Here is a 19241-nt window from a genome sequence, read left to right as displayed (position 1 = left end):
TTTTCATTTGTAAATTTGCAACTTTTTGTCTAAATACCAGGAATTACCCCAAGAATCTGACATGGAATTTAATGATAGAACACAAGAGGATGTTCTGGAGCGCCTGGCTTATGTAGAACAGTTGGTGGTGGAACTAAAAGAAATCATTAGACAGAAGGATGCTGAATTGCAGCAGAAGGATGAAGTTCTACAGGTACCATTGTCCTTTCTTGCCAAGCATTTGATAAAAGACAGACATAAGAGTAACTTCAGTTTTTCTCTTCACTTAGATTATTAGAGAATCTGATTTCCCTAGTACCGTAAGATGATGCTTACTGAGAATAACTTTTGTTATATACTGGATAAGTGATGAATAAACATTTTTGTATTTACCATCATTGTTCTCTGACAGGAAGAAAGAAAAGCTGCTGATAACAAAATAAAAAAGCTAAAACTTCACGCTAAGGCCAAATTAACTTCTTTGAATAAACACATAGAAGAGATGAAGGCACAAGGAGGGACTGTTCTGTCCACCGAACCGCAGTCAGAGGAGCAACTCTCCAAGGTATAGTGACTGGGTATAATATACACTTCCTCAGGAGCAAAAGCCTCTCATTGTAGCAGATCTTCACTAATCACAAAAATTTATGAAGCTGAAGTAACACAGCACTAAATGCTATCCTTTTATTGAGCTCGCAGCCTAACTGGGCTATAGGCCAAGCACAGAATAAAAGGCCAACAAAAAACATGGAAGTTAAATATCAGTTGTAACCTACACTTGCAGAGAATTAAAAAGGCTAACAAGAAGAAGTAAATATTGAAGTGAGGCATTTAGCTTTTGAATCCTTGGTTAGAAGAGTAAACTAAGTGTTCTCTAAGGTTTCTCCCAGCTCTGAAATTCTTTAATTTAGTGACAGAATATGCTTTGTCTTCATGTGGCCACATAATAGTACTTTGAATAGTTTCATGCATTGTGGGCTTAATCAGCTGGATTATCTTGGGCTCCAGTAAGGGATGCCCTCTATCTAGGTTTATGACTGCCACCAACAAACAGTTTAAGGTAGAAGATAAGAGAAAGGAGTAAGCCAAGTGTTGGCTTTTGAGAAATTGAGCATTGTTCTAGTACTTGTTCTTACTGTCTTTCCCAAATATTCACATTCAGTCAGCTAGTTAGAGAACAAGAAACTTTTGACAAATTTGGTATAGAATAAAGAGAGACCAGCCCCATCAGATGTACAATTACAGTTGGCTTAGATGTCACTCTACATAAGAGATCTTTTAATTTGTTTTAGCTTACACCGTGTTTTATTTTTTGACTCGCTAGTATTCTTATCCACAATGATTTTAGTTCTTGGGAAATGAGACTTAAATCAATTCTTTAGGCATAACCCTGGGGTTGCTAGTACCCTGGTTAGTCTTTCCTTCCTGGGTCTAATGCTCAGAAGATATGACTTTTCCTGCATTGATAGATAGCCTTATTTAGCTTCTCAAAGCTGATTTTAGAAGCTTCTCTTATTCTTCTCAAATAATGCCTTCATCTGGATTCTTCTTTTCTTACTTACTGGTTTTTTCCTCTCATTATTCTTTCTTCCCCCTGGCTGTGGTAGCACCAACCTGTCTCTCCCCATGTGACTTTGTTTCTTCTAACTTTTCCCTCTGCTATGTTGTTATATTTTTAAGTTATCCATTTTATACCTGCCCCCTCTTTTTTAAAGCTCTGAGACCTTAAACAAATCAGCATCATGTAGCTTCATTTCCTTCCTCTGTTAAATAGAAGGGTTAGATTAAATGATTTCTAAGTTTCAGCAGCTAGTCACAGCAGCTCTTTAACTATTGTTTACCCATGACAGAGCTTGATAGTCTCTGGAAAGTGTAGTTGAAGAAATGATGGCAATCCTCAGATACTTGACAGACTGTTATGTGAAAGAAAGTGTAAAATTATTCTGTGTGGTTCCAATAAGCAGAATAGGTTCATTTTGGAGGGCAAGGAGTGGTGGTGAATTCAGTTGGGAGGCATCTGGTTCAGTCGAAAGAAGAGCTTTTGGGGGAAAAAAAAAGACTGTTGAAATATGTTAATTCCTCCCCTCCTTCTGTCTCTTTTATGATTTTTTTGTCCTTCACTTAGCAGCTGTGTTTTCCTGAATTCTGCCCTCTAGTTCTTCAAGGCAGTGGGATTATGAGTTTTATGTTAAGTTTTAGTCCTGTATGGCACTGACTGATTTTGCCCTCAGACTAAAAACTATAAAAATAGGAAATTTGGTGTCATTTCTCCCAGGTATCAACTCCCTTCTGGTATCCTCCTGCTTCTGGTTGCTCTCCATCGTTTTCAGATAGCTATTTGTCTATCTTGTCCAGTTTATAGTGAGAAAGAATGGGTCTGACAGGAACTTCTTGGCTGTACTCAAACTCGAAAACTCTAAGATTGCTTCCTTGTTGTTAGGTCAAGTGTTATTTTTTGCTCCCATTTATTGGATAACACTATAATCAAGGAGCTGTATAGGGCAAATTAGAGTCTTTTAAATAAATAACTTTATTTCCTGCGTTTTCAGCATGACAAGAGTTCTACAGAGGAAGAGATAGAAGTAGAAAAGATAAAACATAAACTCCAGGAGAAAGAGGAACTAATTACCAGTTTGCAAGCCCAACTTACCCAGGCACAGGCAAACCAAGCTACACAGGTAGGGGTGTAAGTTACCTCATAATCATTAAGTTAACAAATCTCTATCAACTCCTTCCTTGCTTGGTCCCTTCCCTTTTCTTTCCTCTTGTCTTTCCTTCTCCACTAAGTCTAGTAATTCTACTAGACTGTGCATTGGTGTTTATCATGCATGGTTGATATTTGTAGATAGCCAGATATCTTTTTCAATACATGGTTTCACACATTTTATTTCAGAAGAGTTTTCTTGAATCATATAGCTTCTAGTATTTGGTCTGTTTTCTTCTTTAGGGACTTCTATTACCCATATGTTTCACCTTTGATTATCTTCCATATTTGTCACTTTCAGTTCCTTTTTATCTCTTCATTTTCAAAAGTTTCTTCTTTTTTTTTCTTCTTTAAGGCATTCTATTTCGTGTTTATTTACTTTTGTAAATTGTTTTGTGTTCAAAATAAATTGTTTTGTGTTTTGTGTTCTTGTTTGTGTTCTTTTCAGGACTCGTTTTGATTCAAAAGAATCAAATTTTTCCTGAATTTTGTCACCTCATTTCTGAATTTTTCTAATTCTGATTTTAAAACTGTTCTTTTGTGTCTTATATAATTTTCTTATTTTTTAAAAACACCTTTGAAATATATTGCAATTTTGACTTTGAGCTTGCCTATGGTATGCTTTTCTCACCTGCTTGGTTTTCTTCTTCTTTTTTTTTTTAATGATAACTTTGGATGGGATTTGACCTTGATCCTTTTTATGTTTCTTATTTTTGTGTGAAATTAATTTTCCTAAACTTATTGAAGGAGGCCTGATTCAGGAAAATGTTTTTTATTTAACAGACTTCTCTTTTTTGTTATTTTTGTGTTGTGTTCAAAGATAAGACAGGTGGATTTCTGAGGTTTCCTGGCCTTCCCCCTGCCCTTGTCTCTGATCTATACCAACATTGCTCAATAGTAATATAATGTGAGTCACATGCATAATTTTAAATTTTTTAGCAGCTATATTGCAAAAGATAAAGAAGAAACAGGTAAAATCAATTTTAACAATTATTTCATTTAGCCCAGTATATTAAAAATATACTTTTCAGATTAATATAAAAATTATTTTTATGTTAATTTACATTCTTTTTTCTGCACCAAGTCTTACATTTAGTATGTATTTTATATTTATATCTCAACTTGGATGCTAAATTTTCATTGGAAATACTTCATATGTGTTTAGATTTCATAAAATTTCCAGTTGAGAAAATAGACTCATGTACTTAAATTGTTCCATACTTATTTAGAAACTTCCCTGTCACTGAACTGAGGGCCAAACATCATTTTCCTTCAATATTTGCATCCATATTTAGAAACTGGCTAATTATTTAGGATAGTTAATTTGAAAAAAAATCAACTTTAAAGCAACATGTGTGAGAAATGAAAGCACATGTTCACAAAAGGACTTGTATATGCATGTGCATAGCAGCTTTACTTGTGAAACCAAAAGCTAGAAATAACTTATCTGTCAGCAGGAGAATATTTAAATACACAATGGGATGCTACTTAGAAATAAAAGGTATGATCTATGCATCAGTAGTGTATCTTTATTTTAAATTTAAAAGTATGTCTCTATTTTTGAACTAGAAAAATAATAAAAATAAATATATTTTAATTAATTAAGTATATTATGGTTTAATCATAATTATTTACATAGATGTCAACTATTATTCATACTCTCTTCATTAAGTATTCAGGTAAGCACATCACATAGGTGTATAGGAAGAAAATCATTTAAATTGCATCAATCCATTGACACTGGCTGGATAGCTGATGTGTTGATTGTAACACTAGGAGCAGCGTGCACACTTATTACTTGCACAGCGGTTCAACAGTATGTTGCATAATGCAGCAGGTAAAGTGTAATCATACAAAGTATAATCATACAAAAACATAATTGTATTTAGTGGAAAATAATTCTTTAATTAAAATGAACTAATATTAATAATTTAATTTCTCACTTATATTGGGCATATTTCAAGCCCTTGATAGCCACATATGGCTAGTCGATGATGAATTGTATAGCACATGTGTAGCCCTTCTTGGTCTTCTATTTCTGTTATCCCTATTCTGCTTAATTTCTATTTCACACCTGGAAGTTTCTTCTTGGTGCAGTTTGTATTTTGGGTGGCCGTCCTAATGAGTTAGTTTTCAAACTTCAGGTGGGCCAGATTGTTCTGGCCTTTTTGTCCTTTTTACTGTGGACCCCTTTACTTGGCCAGAATCAGAGAATGGAAAAGCTTTGCCAACTCAAGCTGTTGTCCTAAGATTGGCCAACTGTGCTTCCCAGTAAGAATTTATTGACCATTTGGGGGTTTTCCTGTTCTCAAGGCAATCAGATGTTGCTCTGATGCTGCCTTCTGCTACTGCACAGACTCTGATACCAGAGTCTTTTGGTGGTTTGTCCCTACCTACATGTATTTTAACGTTTGTAGTACTGCCTTCCTAATTTTACTGTAAATATTGTCCATGGGTTTTCTAGTTGTACTGTCTGTTTCTGTGTGAGGAGTCAGAGAAATTGAAAAACCAAACCCTTGTTTTGGTTTCCCTCTGACAAGTAATTTTGGTAATTTTTTAAAAAACCACAGTTCATTCAATTCCCTTCAGTGTTAAATGGAAATTAGAAGGATATTGGTAGGTATTTAGGGCAAATGAAAAGGGAGGTCAGAGAATTAAGAGTGCCAGTTCTTTTGCTTAAATATTTGTTTCCTTCTATGTCTTCAGTCTGCTAAGAGTTCAACAGAGATGGAAGAATTTTTAATGATGAAGAAGCAGCTCCAAGAGAAGGAGGAACTCATTAGCACTTTGCAAACCCAGCTCAGCCAGACACAGGCAGAGCAAGCTGCTCAGGTAGGGTGGGAGGTACCTCAGATTCATTAGAGTAAAGAATCATGAAAGTTTAAAATTAGGGTGGGAGAGGGAGGGGGAATATTTATACTTGTATTGTTGTACAGCAGAAACAGAACATTGTAAAGCAATTTTCCTCCAATAAAAAATAAAAAAAAGAAAAAATAATGTAGCTCATGAAATATATGACTAAATGGAAAAAAAAAGCTCAAGATTATTACATAACAAATCAATTCAGTCTATTTTTAAAACTTTAGTAGTACAAGTATAGTAGCTAGAATGTTACAGTAGAAAGTAGAAGGGTGTGGTAGAAGAAGAAATTAGAAGTGTTATTACCTTGATGAATACACCATAGCCTAATTTATGGCTGTTTAGTTCTGTAGGCCCAGAAACTTGGTTTTAATAGTATACAAAGATTCAGTCTTTTAGAAAGGAATGAGCTTACGCTGAGTTCCAAAGAGACTGTTAGATAAACCAAAAGAAATACAAATGACTAAGTCCATTCTTCATAGTAAAATCTTAATGAGAATTTAAATTATAATCAAAGTATTATGTAATGAGAAGGTGGTATAAGTTATGTGGTTCAATGTTAAAAGGCGCCGGTACGTGACTTTCTTCTTTATAGTTGTTTCTGCTATAACCAGAAATTATTCTGCTACCAGGACCAGTAGTTATTTTCTGCTACTGTTTGAACTGCCATTCTCAATTCTTTCTATTTTTCTGAATTTCCCATTTGACCACTCACTCTTATATTTTTCCTTTGATAATGCTCGAATGACTCAAGAAACGTTTTTTTCCCCTCAAGTGCCCTTGCACAATAAGTGCGTTATCCACTGGGTGTTTGGTGTTTATTGATAACTTGTAGTATTAGTGGCACTGTCTATGGATGACCTGCTGCTGCTGCTAAGTCTCTTCAGTCGTGCCTGACTCTGTGCGACCCCATAGACGGCAGCCCACCAGGCTCCCCCGTCCCTGGGATTCTCCAGGCAAGAACACTGGAGTGGGTTGCCATTTCCTTCTCCATTGCATGAAAATGAAAAGTGAAAGTGAAGTTGCTCAGTCTCGTCTGACTCGTAGCGACCCCATGGACTACAGCCTACCAGGCTCCTCCATCCATGGGATTTTCCAGGCAAGAGTACTGGAGTGGGGTGCCATTGCCTTCTCTGATGGATGACCTACTACTGTGTATAAATTTAAAATTGGATATTCTAAGATCTTAAGTTTTGTGTATTAGCTTTTATCATGTCCTTTTTTGTATACATTATATGATGTAGGATGGGGAAATACAGAATATTTTTACCGAGTGGCTTACTACATGGAAAGCCAAGGTGTATGGGTATACACACACACACACACACACACAAATGTATTAACTGATCCATCATAGTATAAGCCATTCAGAATGTTCAGAGCAAGCAGCAATACAAAGTATTTTGTGAGGTGAAAGAGGGTACTGTGCATATGACAACCAAGGAATCTTACATGGAAGACTCAGGATTTAAGTAAAACAATGATGGATAGATAATATAGTTTCAACAGGGTGGGGAAAGGGTATTCCAATTGTGGGGAATGGTGTGAGCAAAGTCTCAGGAAAAAGAACATGGTACATTTATAGGAAAGGCTGTGTAGATATGTTTGGCTAATGAAGGACTCCAGTGCCTATATATTTGAAACACAGGATTTCAAATTTATAGTGACATCAAAATTCAGATAATGGTGGAAACCAACAAAATTCTGTAAAGCAATTATCCTTCAATTAAAAAATAAATAAATAAAAGATACAGTAGAGGAAAAAAAACATATGAAGATTTTTTTTCTTCCTGCCTTAGAAGGAGAGCCAAGTTTCGTTCAAAGTGTCACAAATCGAATAGTCAACAGTAATTGAAGGACCAGTGCAAAATGGGCAAGTGAAGAGCTGGTTGACATGCTCAGCCACAGATCTTAAGGAAGTGAATAAGCGTGTGCGCACACACACAGACACAGACAAACACACACACAAAACCTAAGAATGAAACAAAAACACTGATACCGAGCAACTCACAACCAGTCAGTTTATTTCCATTTCATTCAGTCACAAATGAGGCTAATCTAAAATCCTGCAAGTAATGACAGTTGAAAATAGCTGTCTGGAGAGGCAGTGTGGATTGGATGGAAGTATACCAAGTTCTTTGGTAGAAGCAATTCTCTGAAAATAAGACCTGAAAGAAAAATTTGTATTTCCAGTTGTAGAGAATCTTGAGTAGAAGATAACATTATTTTGAGGTTTATAGGGCATGAGAATTTCATTGAAAGTTTTTGACCACAAGTGTGATATTCAATGAATTGTCTAGGGCTTAACAGGAATCTAACTTTGTATGTTTAATATTCTAACCTCCTTAGATCTTTTAGAAATGTACCTCTTGTATATTTAAACACTGTCTTAACCATGCAAATACAGTTTTTATTCAAAATTTATATTTAAGCTGACTTCTGAATTTAATGGCAGGCTTTCTCTCACATTTTGAAGTTACCGTCAGGCCTAGCTCTCTTCCAAAAATCTCATCCTTTGACATTCAAAATTTAATCTGAAATATCTATTGTCCTATCAGTTCTCAGTGTCTGTGTTTGGAGAATAGTCTGTGAGTTTTGTTTGTGTGATAATTCTGGGAGTGTAACTTGTATAGTTTCTCTGGTGTGTGTCTTCAGTTGAGTTCCATGCAGCAGGTGGTCCGAGAGAAAGATGCCCGCTTTGAGACTCAGGTTCGTCTTCATGAAGATGAGCTTCTTCAGTTAGTAACCCAGGCAGATGTGGAAACAGAGATGCAACAGGTGTGTTGCTAAAACCTAGTAGAATGTTGTTTTGGTTAACATTTAATTAAGTTATCACAGCCACTTTTCCATCCTTGCCCACTGCTCTTCACTTGGTGTGGGTTTGCTCATTAATTGCCTTCTTTTTGATATTCTTCTCTTCTGTTGCATATTAATTATTTATTTTCCTTTACCTTTTCTCTTACCCCTCTAATCAGATTGTCAGTACTCAAAAGCTGAGTTTAACTGGCAAATGTGTGTGGTAGTCAGAAATTGGTTTCTCTTCTGTTTGCTCATTGTAGCTACCTTTGTACATTAGAAACCTGATCCAAAGCTTCAAATCAATGAAGTCAGTTTTAAACTTTAGAAAATTTAAAGAAAAAAAAGGAGTGATTTTGAAACCATAAAGCCTTTTATTAAATTGTTCTTTTTTTAAAAAAAATCATTGAGTAATTTCTGAAAATTGGCTTCATTGTTTTTAAGTTTGTCATCTACTAACTCAAAAGTATTTGTTTCTGTTTAATGTGTAAGGCAGTGTAGTACTCAGAAGCACTCCAGTGGTATTCTTCATGGTCGATCCACTTAATTGATTTTGAGTGAAAACTTCTTCCGTGTTCTAGACAGTCCTTCAGAGTACATCACTAAATAAAGTTTCAGAATACAGCACTTTTTAAAGTTGATTATTAATATATACATGTATTATTGACTTATTCATTCAACAAATGTTTATCAAGTGCATGTCCCATGCATGAAACTAGAAGAGAAATGGTTCTTGCCTGTAGAAGATGTTCTCATAGGTGAGTAGGATATATGTGTACCTACATTATTTAGGTACAGGATCTTGATTATATAATTTAAAAGTGGATATGTGTAATAAATATCTAATTATTAAAAAGGCTCCCTAATTCGGGGACTTGCTTGTGTCAGTTTGGTTGTTGGTGCTCTGGAGAAGACATTTTGGAGATTCTTTGTTGCTGCTGGTTGGGGAGAATGGCAATGTCTGATTCTTTAACTTGTCATCCCTAACATCTAAAAATCTCAGGACACAAGTCTACCTGACATTTTGAAAGTAATCAGGTAATGATGCTCATGTGTTAGCACATTGTATCTGAATGTTTCCTTCTCAGAAATTAAGGGTGCTACAGAGGAAGCTTGAGGAGCATGAAGAAGCCTTGCTGGGCCGCACTCAGGTTGTGGACCTGCTGCAGCAGGAGCTGACCGCTGCTGAACAGAGAAACCAGGTACTGCCTTGTGATCTCTGTTGCCTGCCTCGGGAGCATTCATTTCCAATTTAGTTTGCCAGGGAGCAGGCATAAAATCCTATTAGAAGCCTTCAGAGAATTAATGCCATTTATTCATTCTATCAACAAATTCCCTGTGCGTAATTGGTGGTGATACTATGATGAGCAAAATACTCAGCAAAATACAGTTCTTTCCCTCATGAAACTTATATTTTAAATCTTTTATTGTTGCTCTTTTCCTTTGTGATTTTAGGTCTAGGATCCTAGTTCCTTTAGAATGTATTGTTTTCCTTTGAAAGTCCATATTCTGTGCGTGTTCATCTGGGTCCTGCATGCTGCTGGAGAAAGTCATCTCCTTTCTTCTTTTCAACTCTCTTTGAGAACGACTGTCTTTGTTGCATAGAAACATGTTCTCGTATCTCCAGTCCTAACAACCCCTGACCTTGAGTCCCCTCCCTGGCTATCATCACACAATCTGGTTCAAATCCCAGTTGTGCTACTTATTAGATAGGTACTGTAGAAATATTAACATATGTGTGACTTTATGGTAAATTTCCCTTGTCTGTTTCTTTTAATACCTTGTAAGTATCTCTTTTGGCCTCTAATATTTTGTATTATACTGATCTGTTTAAGTGTGATGCTCCCACTAAACGCTGAGTTCCTTGAGGGCATGGACTGGATCCATTTATTCATTCATTTATTCAGTATTTATTGAGTACCAGGTACTTAGTATGCCATATATTATGCTAGGTGCTGGAGAACAATGATAAAACAGGCAAAGTCCATTCACTTATTGAACTAATTTTGTATTGGGAGATATGCATGTGAAAAAATAATGACACTGTATATAGATACATACACACACACACACACACACACACACACACACACTATTGTCAAAAGTATCAAGAAGCAACAGAGGACTTTTATGCAATTGGAAGTTTGGTCCTGAGTGTCTAGGCCCAGGCTTCACCTAGAAAGGGCTCTTCACTATGCTTATTGAAATGCAAGAATGAATTTATGGTTCATGAGGCTTTTTTTCCTTAGATTCTCTGTCAGCAATTACAACAGATGGAAGCTGAGCTGAGCACTTTAAGGAACACTATGGAAACAGAAAGACAAGAGTCCAAGGTTCTGATGGAAAAGATGGAACTAGAAGTGGCAGAGAGAAAACTATCTTTCCATAACCTGCAGGAAGAAATGCATCATCTTCTGGAACAGCTTGAACAAGCAGGTCAAGCCCAGGCTGAACTGCAGTCCCGGCACAGTGCTTTGGAACAGAAGCATAATGCAGAAATGGAAGAGAAGACCTCTCACATTTTGAGCCTTCGAAAATCTGAGCAAGAGCTGCAGTCTGCCTGTGATGCCCTCAAGGATCAAAATTCAAAACTTCTGCAAGATAAAAATGAACAGGCAGCTCATTCAGCCCAGGTCATTCAGCAGCTGGAAGGTCAGTATCTGAGTGCTTTTGAAGCCCACTTGTGTAGCACCTCAGTAGCTCCTACTTTAAAATTTCAGATATCTCTTAATGACATCATTTGCTTGTTAAACCAAGGAATCTATAGAAGGATTAAGAAAGGTGTCTCTTCTGAACCCTTTGTTGCATTTCTCCCATCTCTAACTGAAGTTATAACCTGACCTAATATTATAATTATCATTATAGTACTAAAAACTATTGATAGTAATGTGTCAAATTTTAAAATATGCTATGTGATGCATAACTGTGGCCTAAAGGGTTCATTAACTGAAATGAGTAGGATTTGAATTAGTTTGTGAAAAACTCAAGCCAAATCTAGTTGCAAAGGTAGGGAGACTAAATTATATGGAGTCAGCCTTACTTCTAAAGATGGATCTGAATGCTTTTCTTATAGGTGAAAATTTCTTTTTAAAGAAAATTTTTATCCTTTAAGGAGATTTAAGGAAAACTTATTTTTTAAATATGTTATTATTAAAGTATTAATAATACATGATTCTGATTTAGTTTAATTCTAATAGATTGGCATACAGGAAAGATTTTAGAAAACATTAAATTGAAGATCTGTGTTGAAGAAAGCTGAACATTAACCAAAAAGCCTTGCAGGGCATTATGTGGGGACAGTGTGTTACCTGAGCATGCTGTTCTCTTAACTGAACCATGCTGATGTTCAAAACTGTGCGATAGAATCTCAGTAGGATTTTTAATGCTTATGTGGAGACTAAAAAAAATAAAAAACATGTAGGGCATTTTCAAGGGAGAAAGGAAAAATGACTTTTTAAAAATATACCTAGACCTGTTTTATTTTGCCTATGAAGGAGGCTTACTGAGCTGTCCTTTGGTCCTTGAGAGTAATTAAACAGTTTATAAAAATGTTGTCACGTGAAATATGCTGGCATTATATTTTAATTAAGATAATTGAACCAGAATAAACAGCATATGGTCTACCCTTGGAAGACAATAACTCATTAAGTTTTGGATGTAAGCCAAAGATCATTTCAACCTACTGATTTTCTTTTCTGTAGATCAACTCCAGCAAAAATCTGAAGAAATTAACCAATTTCTAAATAAGCCAACGTTGCTAAAACATGAAATAGCATCTCAGACTTGTTCGCCAGATGTTTCTCATGAGGGCACACAGGTAATTACATGTGTACTTTTTATGAATAAGATCTGTTTGTCTTTGCTGTATGTGTACTTGGGTGTTCTAATAGAATTTATTCCAGAAAGCAGTATAAGCCTTCTGTCTTTTCTGCCTGATAAAATCCTTTTTTTTTGGAGGTAATTCCATTTGAAAGGAATCCTGAAAAGTGTCCCAAAATGAATAATGAGGAAAAAATAGTGAACACCATGACCTCAGAAGATTTTCTAATTTTAAAGTCTTAATATGTTGTATTAGAGATAAGTCATTAATTTTAATCTTATAATCAGTTTTCCCAGTCAGGAGTACAATTTTGCTTTTGGTAGGCTGAGATTTGATCAGTTTTTCAGTATACAATTTAGTCCAACCAAACTTAAGTCTTTGGTAAAAATCATAATGCTCACATTAATCAGCCAATGGTAAAAAGTTTAATTGCCTATTTAAACTGCCTTCTTTAAAAATCTCTGGGAAGCTATGTTTTAATTGCCAGAAGCTGCTTATTAAGCTTGAATATCAGAGCAAGGAAAGTTAGTTTTATGACTTAGTTAGCTAGTGTCAAGCTGGGATAACTAGCTTAATTCATCTCCATTATAAGATTATACCCTTCCAAACTGACAGATACAATGGTCAGCAGAGTACCGCAGTCCCTGGGCAGTACTTTACACTGACAAAAATGTTTGTTTCCTGGTTTTTGCCATCTAGGCTTTCCAGTCTCTTCTATTCTCCCATTCTCAACTTTTTGCTCTTATGTTTTGTTAAGACATTTTTCAGCAACTCTAAAACATTCAAAGAATTTTATAGTGAACACTTGCATACCTACCACATAGATTTTATCAATATTTACTATATTTGCATTTATTCATCTGCCAATTCATCTGAATTTTTTATGTTTCACAGTAAGTTGTAGACATTAGTATATTTTTCTCTAAATATTTCAGCACTTTGAGTAGATTTTAATATTTATGTATAGTTCTTTTTCTTTGAAGCATGATTTATAAAACACAAAATGTACAAGTATTAAATGTGCCATTCATTGAGTTCTTTCAAATGCATTACTCAAATCCCTATCAAGACATATCACCTTAAACAGTACCCTTTTGCAATCAACCCCATTACTCTCCTCCAGAGATGAACCAGTGTTCTGTTTTTTCACCTTAGATTAATTTTCCATGTTTTATAGCCTATTAATATAATCATATATTTGTATTCTTTTGTATAAAGCTTCTTTCACTCAGCATATTTTGAGATTCATTTATGTTATTGCATATATCATAATTGATTCTTTGCTGAGAAGTATTTCATTTTATGAACGTAGCATTTTCTTTTTGCATGATTGTGCTATAATTTCCTTTTGATAGATACTTGGCTTTGGCTGTTATGAATTAAGCTGCTGTAGACATTCTTGTACAAGTATTTGTGTGGACATATGTTTTCATTCATCTTCGTCAAGTGGTAGTTGAGGAATCTCTGGGCCATAGAGTAGGAATGCATTTAGCTTTATAGGGAAATGCTGGATCTTTTGCCAAAGTGATTATAATATTTATGTGTGTGCTCAGTTGTGTCCAACTCTGCGATCCCATGGACTGTAGCCTGCTCAGCTAGGCTCTTCTGTCCATGGGGTTTTTCCCAGCAAAAATGCTGGTGTGGTTTGCTGTTTCTTCTTCGAGGGAATCTTCCCAACCCAGGAATCGAACCCGTGTCTCCTGCATTGGCAGGTGAATTCGTTACCACTGAGAACCTTCTTGCCTAATATATATGAGAGTTCCAATGGCTCTACATCTTCTCTAAGATTTTGTATTGTCAATTTAAAAATTTTAGTCATTCTAATGGGTATGTATTGGTAGGTCGTTGGAATTTCAATTTGCTTTTCTCTGATGACAAATGATGTTGAACATGTTCTTCTGAGATTCTTGGACATTTGTATTTCTTGTTTTGGTGAAGTATCTTTTCAAGTTATTTCCTCATTTTGAAAATTGAGATTTTTTTTTTTACCTATTTGTCAAGTTGTAGTAATTCTTTATGCACCCTAAATGCCAATTTATTATCAGGCATGTTTGGTGAATATTTTCTCCCATGCTGTGGCTTGCTTTTTACTTGTTTTCTTCATGATGCCCTTTAATTAGCAGTCATTTGCAATTTTGATAAAGTCTATTATTTATCAGTTTTTTTTCTTCTAGTTATAATTTTCTATGTCCTGTCTGTGAAATCTTTGCTTAACTGTAAGTTATGAACATACTTATTTATGTCTGAACATACTCTCTTATATTTTCTTCCACAAGCCATATAGTTCTAGCTTTCAGAGTTAAGTCTCTGAACCTCAAATTTTGTATGTGGTGTAAGATAAAGAATCGAGGTTGATTTTTTTTCCTATATGGATATCCAGTTGTTTCAGCACCATTTCTTAGAAATACTTTACTTTCCCCATTAGATTGCTTTGGTAACTTTGTTGAAAGCAAATTTATGAGCTTTCTGTTCTATTGATCTGTCATTTCTTATGCCTGTATCACATTGTTTTCATTACTGTAATTTTGAATCAAGTAGTATAAATCTTCTGACTTTGTTCTTCTTTTTAAGATTGCTTTGATTATTCCAGGTGCTTTACAGTTCCACAGAAATTGTACAGTCAACTTTCTCAAATTCTATTTGAAAAAAAACTGGATGGGATTTTGAATTAGCATTGTGTCAAATCTATAAATCAGTTTAGAGAGAACTGACATCTTAATACTACTGAACTTTTCAATCCAGGAGTATAGTATCTCTCTTCACTTACTAAGATCTTTTTTTTTTTTAATTTAAATTTTATTTTTAATTGTTGAATATTTACAATGTTGTGATTGTTTTTGCCATTTAGCAACATTAATCAGCCATAGGTATACATCTGTTCCCTCCCTTTTGTAGCCCTCTCCCACCTCTCTGCCCTTCCCACCCCTCTAGGTTTTCACAGAACACCGGCTTTGGGTTCCCTGCATCATACAGCAAACTCCCACTGGCTGCTTTACATATGGTGATGTGTATGTTTCAATGCCATTCTCTCAAATCATGCCGCCCTCTCCTTCCTCCACTGTGTCCAAAAGTCTGTTCTAGATGTGTGTGTCTCCTTTGCTGCCCTGCAAGTAGGCTTATCAGTACTGTCCTTCTAGATTCTATATATCTGCGTTAATATACAGTATTTGTCTTTTTCTTTGACTTACTACACTCTTTATAATAGGCTGTAGGTTCATCCACCTCATTAGAACTGACTCAAACGTGTTCCTTTTTATAGCAGACTAATAATATTCCATTGTGTATATGTACCACAACTTCCTTATCCATTCATCTGTCTATGGACATCTAGGTTGCTTTCATGTCCTAGCTATTGTAACTAGTACTGCTATGAACATAGGGGTATGTGTCTTTTTCAGTTATGGTTTCCTCAGAATATAATCTCAGTCATGGGACTGCTGGGTCATCTGGTAGTTTTACTCCTAGTTTTTTAAGGACTCTCCATACTGTTCTCCATAGTGGCTATATCAATTTGCATTCCCACAAACAGTGTAAGTGGGTTCCCTTCTCTCTGCACCCTCTCCAGCATTTATTGTTTGTAGACTTTGATGATTGCCATTCTGACCACTGTGAGATGATACCTCATTGTAGTTTTGATTTGCATTTCTCTAATAATGTATGCTATTGAGCATCTTTAATGTCTCTCAGCACTGGTTTGGAGGAGTTATGCATGTTTTAGAATTTATTCTGAAATAGTTCATATTTTTTAATGGTGTTGTAGATGAAATTTATTCTCTTTTCATTTTCCAATTGTTTGTTGCTTGTATGTAAGTATACAATTGAATTTTGCTTATGTGAACTTGGTATTTATTGTATTAGTTCTGGACTCTTTGTAGATTCCTTAGGATTTCCTGCATAAACAGTCATGTCATCTGCAAATTAAGACAAGTTTACCCCTTTCTAATCTTTATGCCTTTATTTCTTTTTCATTCAATGGCTAGGACATTCACAACATTGTTTAATAAAAGTGGTAATATTGGGCCTTCTGGCATTTTTCCTGATCTTAGGGGAAAGTATCCCATATCTTACCATCAGCTGTGGTGCTAGCCTTAAGTCTTCCATGAATGTTCTTTATCAGATTGAGGTTGTTCCCCTCAATTCCTAGTTTGGTAAAAATTGATATTAGATTTTGCCAAATGCCTTATCTGCATTTATTGAAATGACCACATGGGTTTTCTTCTTTATTCTGTTAATGTAGTATAGTACTTTAATTTTTGAATATTAAACCAACCTAGTATTGTTAGGATAAACCTGACTTGGTCATAAAATATTACACTTTTTATTTATTACTGAATTTGATTTAATACTATTTTGTGGAGCATTTTTCTATATGTACTTATAAAGGGTTTTAGTCATGAAGGTTTTCCTCTGTTTTGTAGTGCTTTGTCAGATTTTGGTATTAGAGTTAATATGGCATCAAAAACACAGGTTGGCAAATGTTCCCTTCTATTTTCTGGGAGTTTTTGTAAAATGGGTATTATTTCTCAAGAGTTTGAAAGAATTCACCATGGAAACCATCTGGGTCTGGAATTGACAATGAATTTCTTCTGCAGATATGAGACTAATAAGATTTTCTTTTTCATCTTGTACCAGTTGGATTTTTGTTTTGTTTTTATCTATTTCATTGAAAATGTCAAATTTTTGTTATAATGTTGGTTGCAGTATTCTCTTTTTATCTTTTTAATGCTTGTATACCCTCTGTAGTGATACCCACCTCTACCCCAATCCCTATTACTGTTTTTTTAGATTAAGATATAATTAACATATAACATTGTAGAAATTTAAGGTATCCAACTTGTTGATTTGATACATGTATATCTTTCAACAGAGATATATCTTTCACCATAGCATTAGTGAATACCTCCACCATGATACATAATTATCAGTTCTTTTCTGTGGTGAGAACATTTAAGATCTAGTCTCTTAGCAACTTTGAAATGTGTAACACATTATTGTTAATTATAATCAGAATGCTGGGCATTAGATCTTCGAAACTTGTTCATCTTCTAACTGCAAATTTCTACTGTTTGATTTGTGCTTCATTTTCTTGATCAGACTAAACTAGAAACTGACTTTTTAAAACAATATTGTCAAAGAACCAACTTTTTTTTTTTTCCAAAGAACCAACTTTTAACCTTGTTATGTTTCTTTGTTACTGGTCTGTTTTCACTTTTATTGTTTTTTGATCCTTGGTATCTCTTTCTGTTTATTTGGTTTTACTTTTCTTTTTCTACCTTCTTAAGGTATAACTTTATATCAAACACTTCAGATCTTTTCTCATTTAAACATTTAAAGGATACAGTTCCCTTTTAAGCACATGGTTTGATATGTTGTGTTTGTATCATTCAGTTTTTGAAGCATTTTCGAATTCTCCTTGTGATTTCATCTTTGATCATGGATTATTTAGAAGTGTGTTGTTTAATTATCCAGATATTTGGTTTTATTTATAGATATCTTATTGTTATTATTATTGCTTTCTAATTTAATTTCATTATGATCAGATAACATGTTCTATATTATTTCAGTTCTTTGAAATTTATAGAGACTTGTTTTCTGACACTGCATATGGTCTGTCTTGGTGAATATAGCTTGTGTGTGTTTGTATGTGTTCCAAGTCACTTCAGTCATGTCTGACTCTGCGATCCCATAGACTGCAGCCTGCCAGGCTCCTCTGTTCATGGGATTTTCCAGGCAAGAACACTGGAGTGGGTTGCCATTCCCTTCTGGGGATCTTCTCAACCCAAAGATTGATGCTGAGTCTCCTGCATTGCAGGCAGATTCTTTACCATCAGAGCTACCAGGGAAGCTATACAATATAATATTGTATAAACATCATTTAAATCATAGTATTATTTAGGTTATCTTTGTTTTGACTGATTTTTGTCTAGTTGTTAAAACTAGACTAATTTTTTTAACATTTGACAAAATTTAATATCTGTTCTGAATAAGTTCTTAACAAATTAAACATAGACAAATGTATCTCAATGTAATAAAGGCCATATATGACAAGTCCAGAGCTAACAATCAGGTTCAATGGTGAAAGGCTGAAAGATTTTCCTCTTAGATCAGAAACAAGACAAAGGTGCCTACTCTTACCACTACTCTTCGACATAGTAATTCAACATAGTAACGGAAGTCCTTGGAAGATCTGGAATGGCCAAGGATTCCAGAGAAAGAACAAAGAAGGAGGCATAAAATTCTGGAGTTCTTTTCAATTCTGTGTTTCAGAGATTTGGAGAGGGAATGAATGATGGAGATGGCTATTTTCTCTGCAAAGTCTGGAGCCTTCTATGGGGAAAACTACCTGGAGGCTTTTTCAACTCAATTCTGGAGCCAGGAGTAGGATGACTTGAGTTGGCTGACAAAGTCACATGCCCTTCTCTTGTGGCTTGGCTGGTATTTTGATTTCTATTTCTTGATTGAAATGATTGTATTTCTTCAGAAGAAATGGTTATTTCTTCTTGTATACAGAAGGTTATGAGATTCCTTAAGTTCAAGAGATCGGAAATCCAAAATCAGTTTCACTGGCCAGAAATCACAATGTCGGTTGGGCTGCAAAGGAGGCTTTAGGGAAGAATTAATGTACTTACTTTTTCCAGTGACTAGGGCTGTATTTCTTACATCCCATGGTTTCTGGTTGTTCTTCCATCTTTAACACCAGAAGTCTAGCATCTCATCTCAGTTATCAGGTTACCTTCCAACCCTCTCATCCTCAGCATATAATATATTGTTAAGTTTTGCTTTTTTGCTTCTTCCCATAAGCTTTGCTTTGTCATTGGAGTGTTGAGTTGATTCAGTATAATTACTGATATGAATGATTTGTCTTTCATTTATGCCATCTTGGGCTTTTTTTTCCTTCTGTTTTCTATTCCTGTCTTCTTCTATTTGATAAAGTTTTTTGAATTTTATTTTTACTTATATATTGACTTACTTTCCTTTTAAACAGCTGTATTATAGGTATAATTGACATATGATAATCTGCATACTTTTAAAGTGTAAAACTTAATAAGTGTTGATGTATGCATGAAGCCATCACACTATTAA

At 35.0% G+C, this 19241-nt stretch overlaps 1 protein-coding gene across 4 annotated transcripts in view; it reads left to right on the top strand.

Moving 5' to 3' along the window:
- The window catches only part of GOLGB1 (golgin B1), a 76316-nt gene that overhangs the window by 13080 nt on the left and 43995 nt on the right, over positions 1 to 19241 (top strand). For 2 of the 4 annotated variants that reach the window (XM_070370016.1, XM_070370012.1), the window contains exons 3-10: positions 41 to 193; positions 392 to 544; positions 2529 to 2657; positions 5390 to 5515; positions 8198 to 8320; positions 9427 to 9540; positions 10588 to 10990; positions 12040 to 12155. In XM_070370016.1, coding sequence (XP_070226117.1) covers positions 41 to 193; positions 392 to 544; positions 2529 to 2657; positions 5390 to 5515; positions 8198 to 8320; positions 9427 to 9540; positions 10588 to 10990; positions 12040 to 12155 — 1317 coding nt within the window. The remainder of the gene's footprint in view (positions 1 to 40; positions 194 to 391; positions 545 to 2528; positions 2658 to 5389; positions 5516 to 8197; positions 8321 to 9426; positions 9541 to 10587; positions 10991 to 12039; positions 12156 to 19241) is intronic. The other 2 variants (XM_070370014.1, XM_070370015.1) reach the window with 2 other exon arrangements.

Source organism: Bos mutus, chromosome 1 (assembly GCF_027580195.1).
Source record: "Bos mutus isolate GX-2022 chromosome 1, NWIPB_WYAK_1.1, whole genome shotgun sequence".
In the NCBI taxonomy this organism is placed as follows: Eukaryota; Metazoa; Chordata; class Mammalia; order Artiodactyla; family Bovidae; genus Bos; species Bos mutus.
Note: the sequence above shows the minus strand (reverse complement) of the source record. Positions and strands in the feature narration are given on the sequence as shown.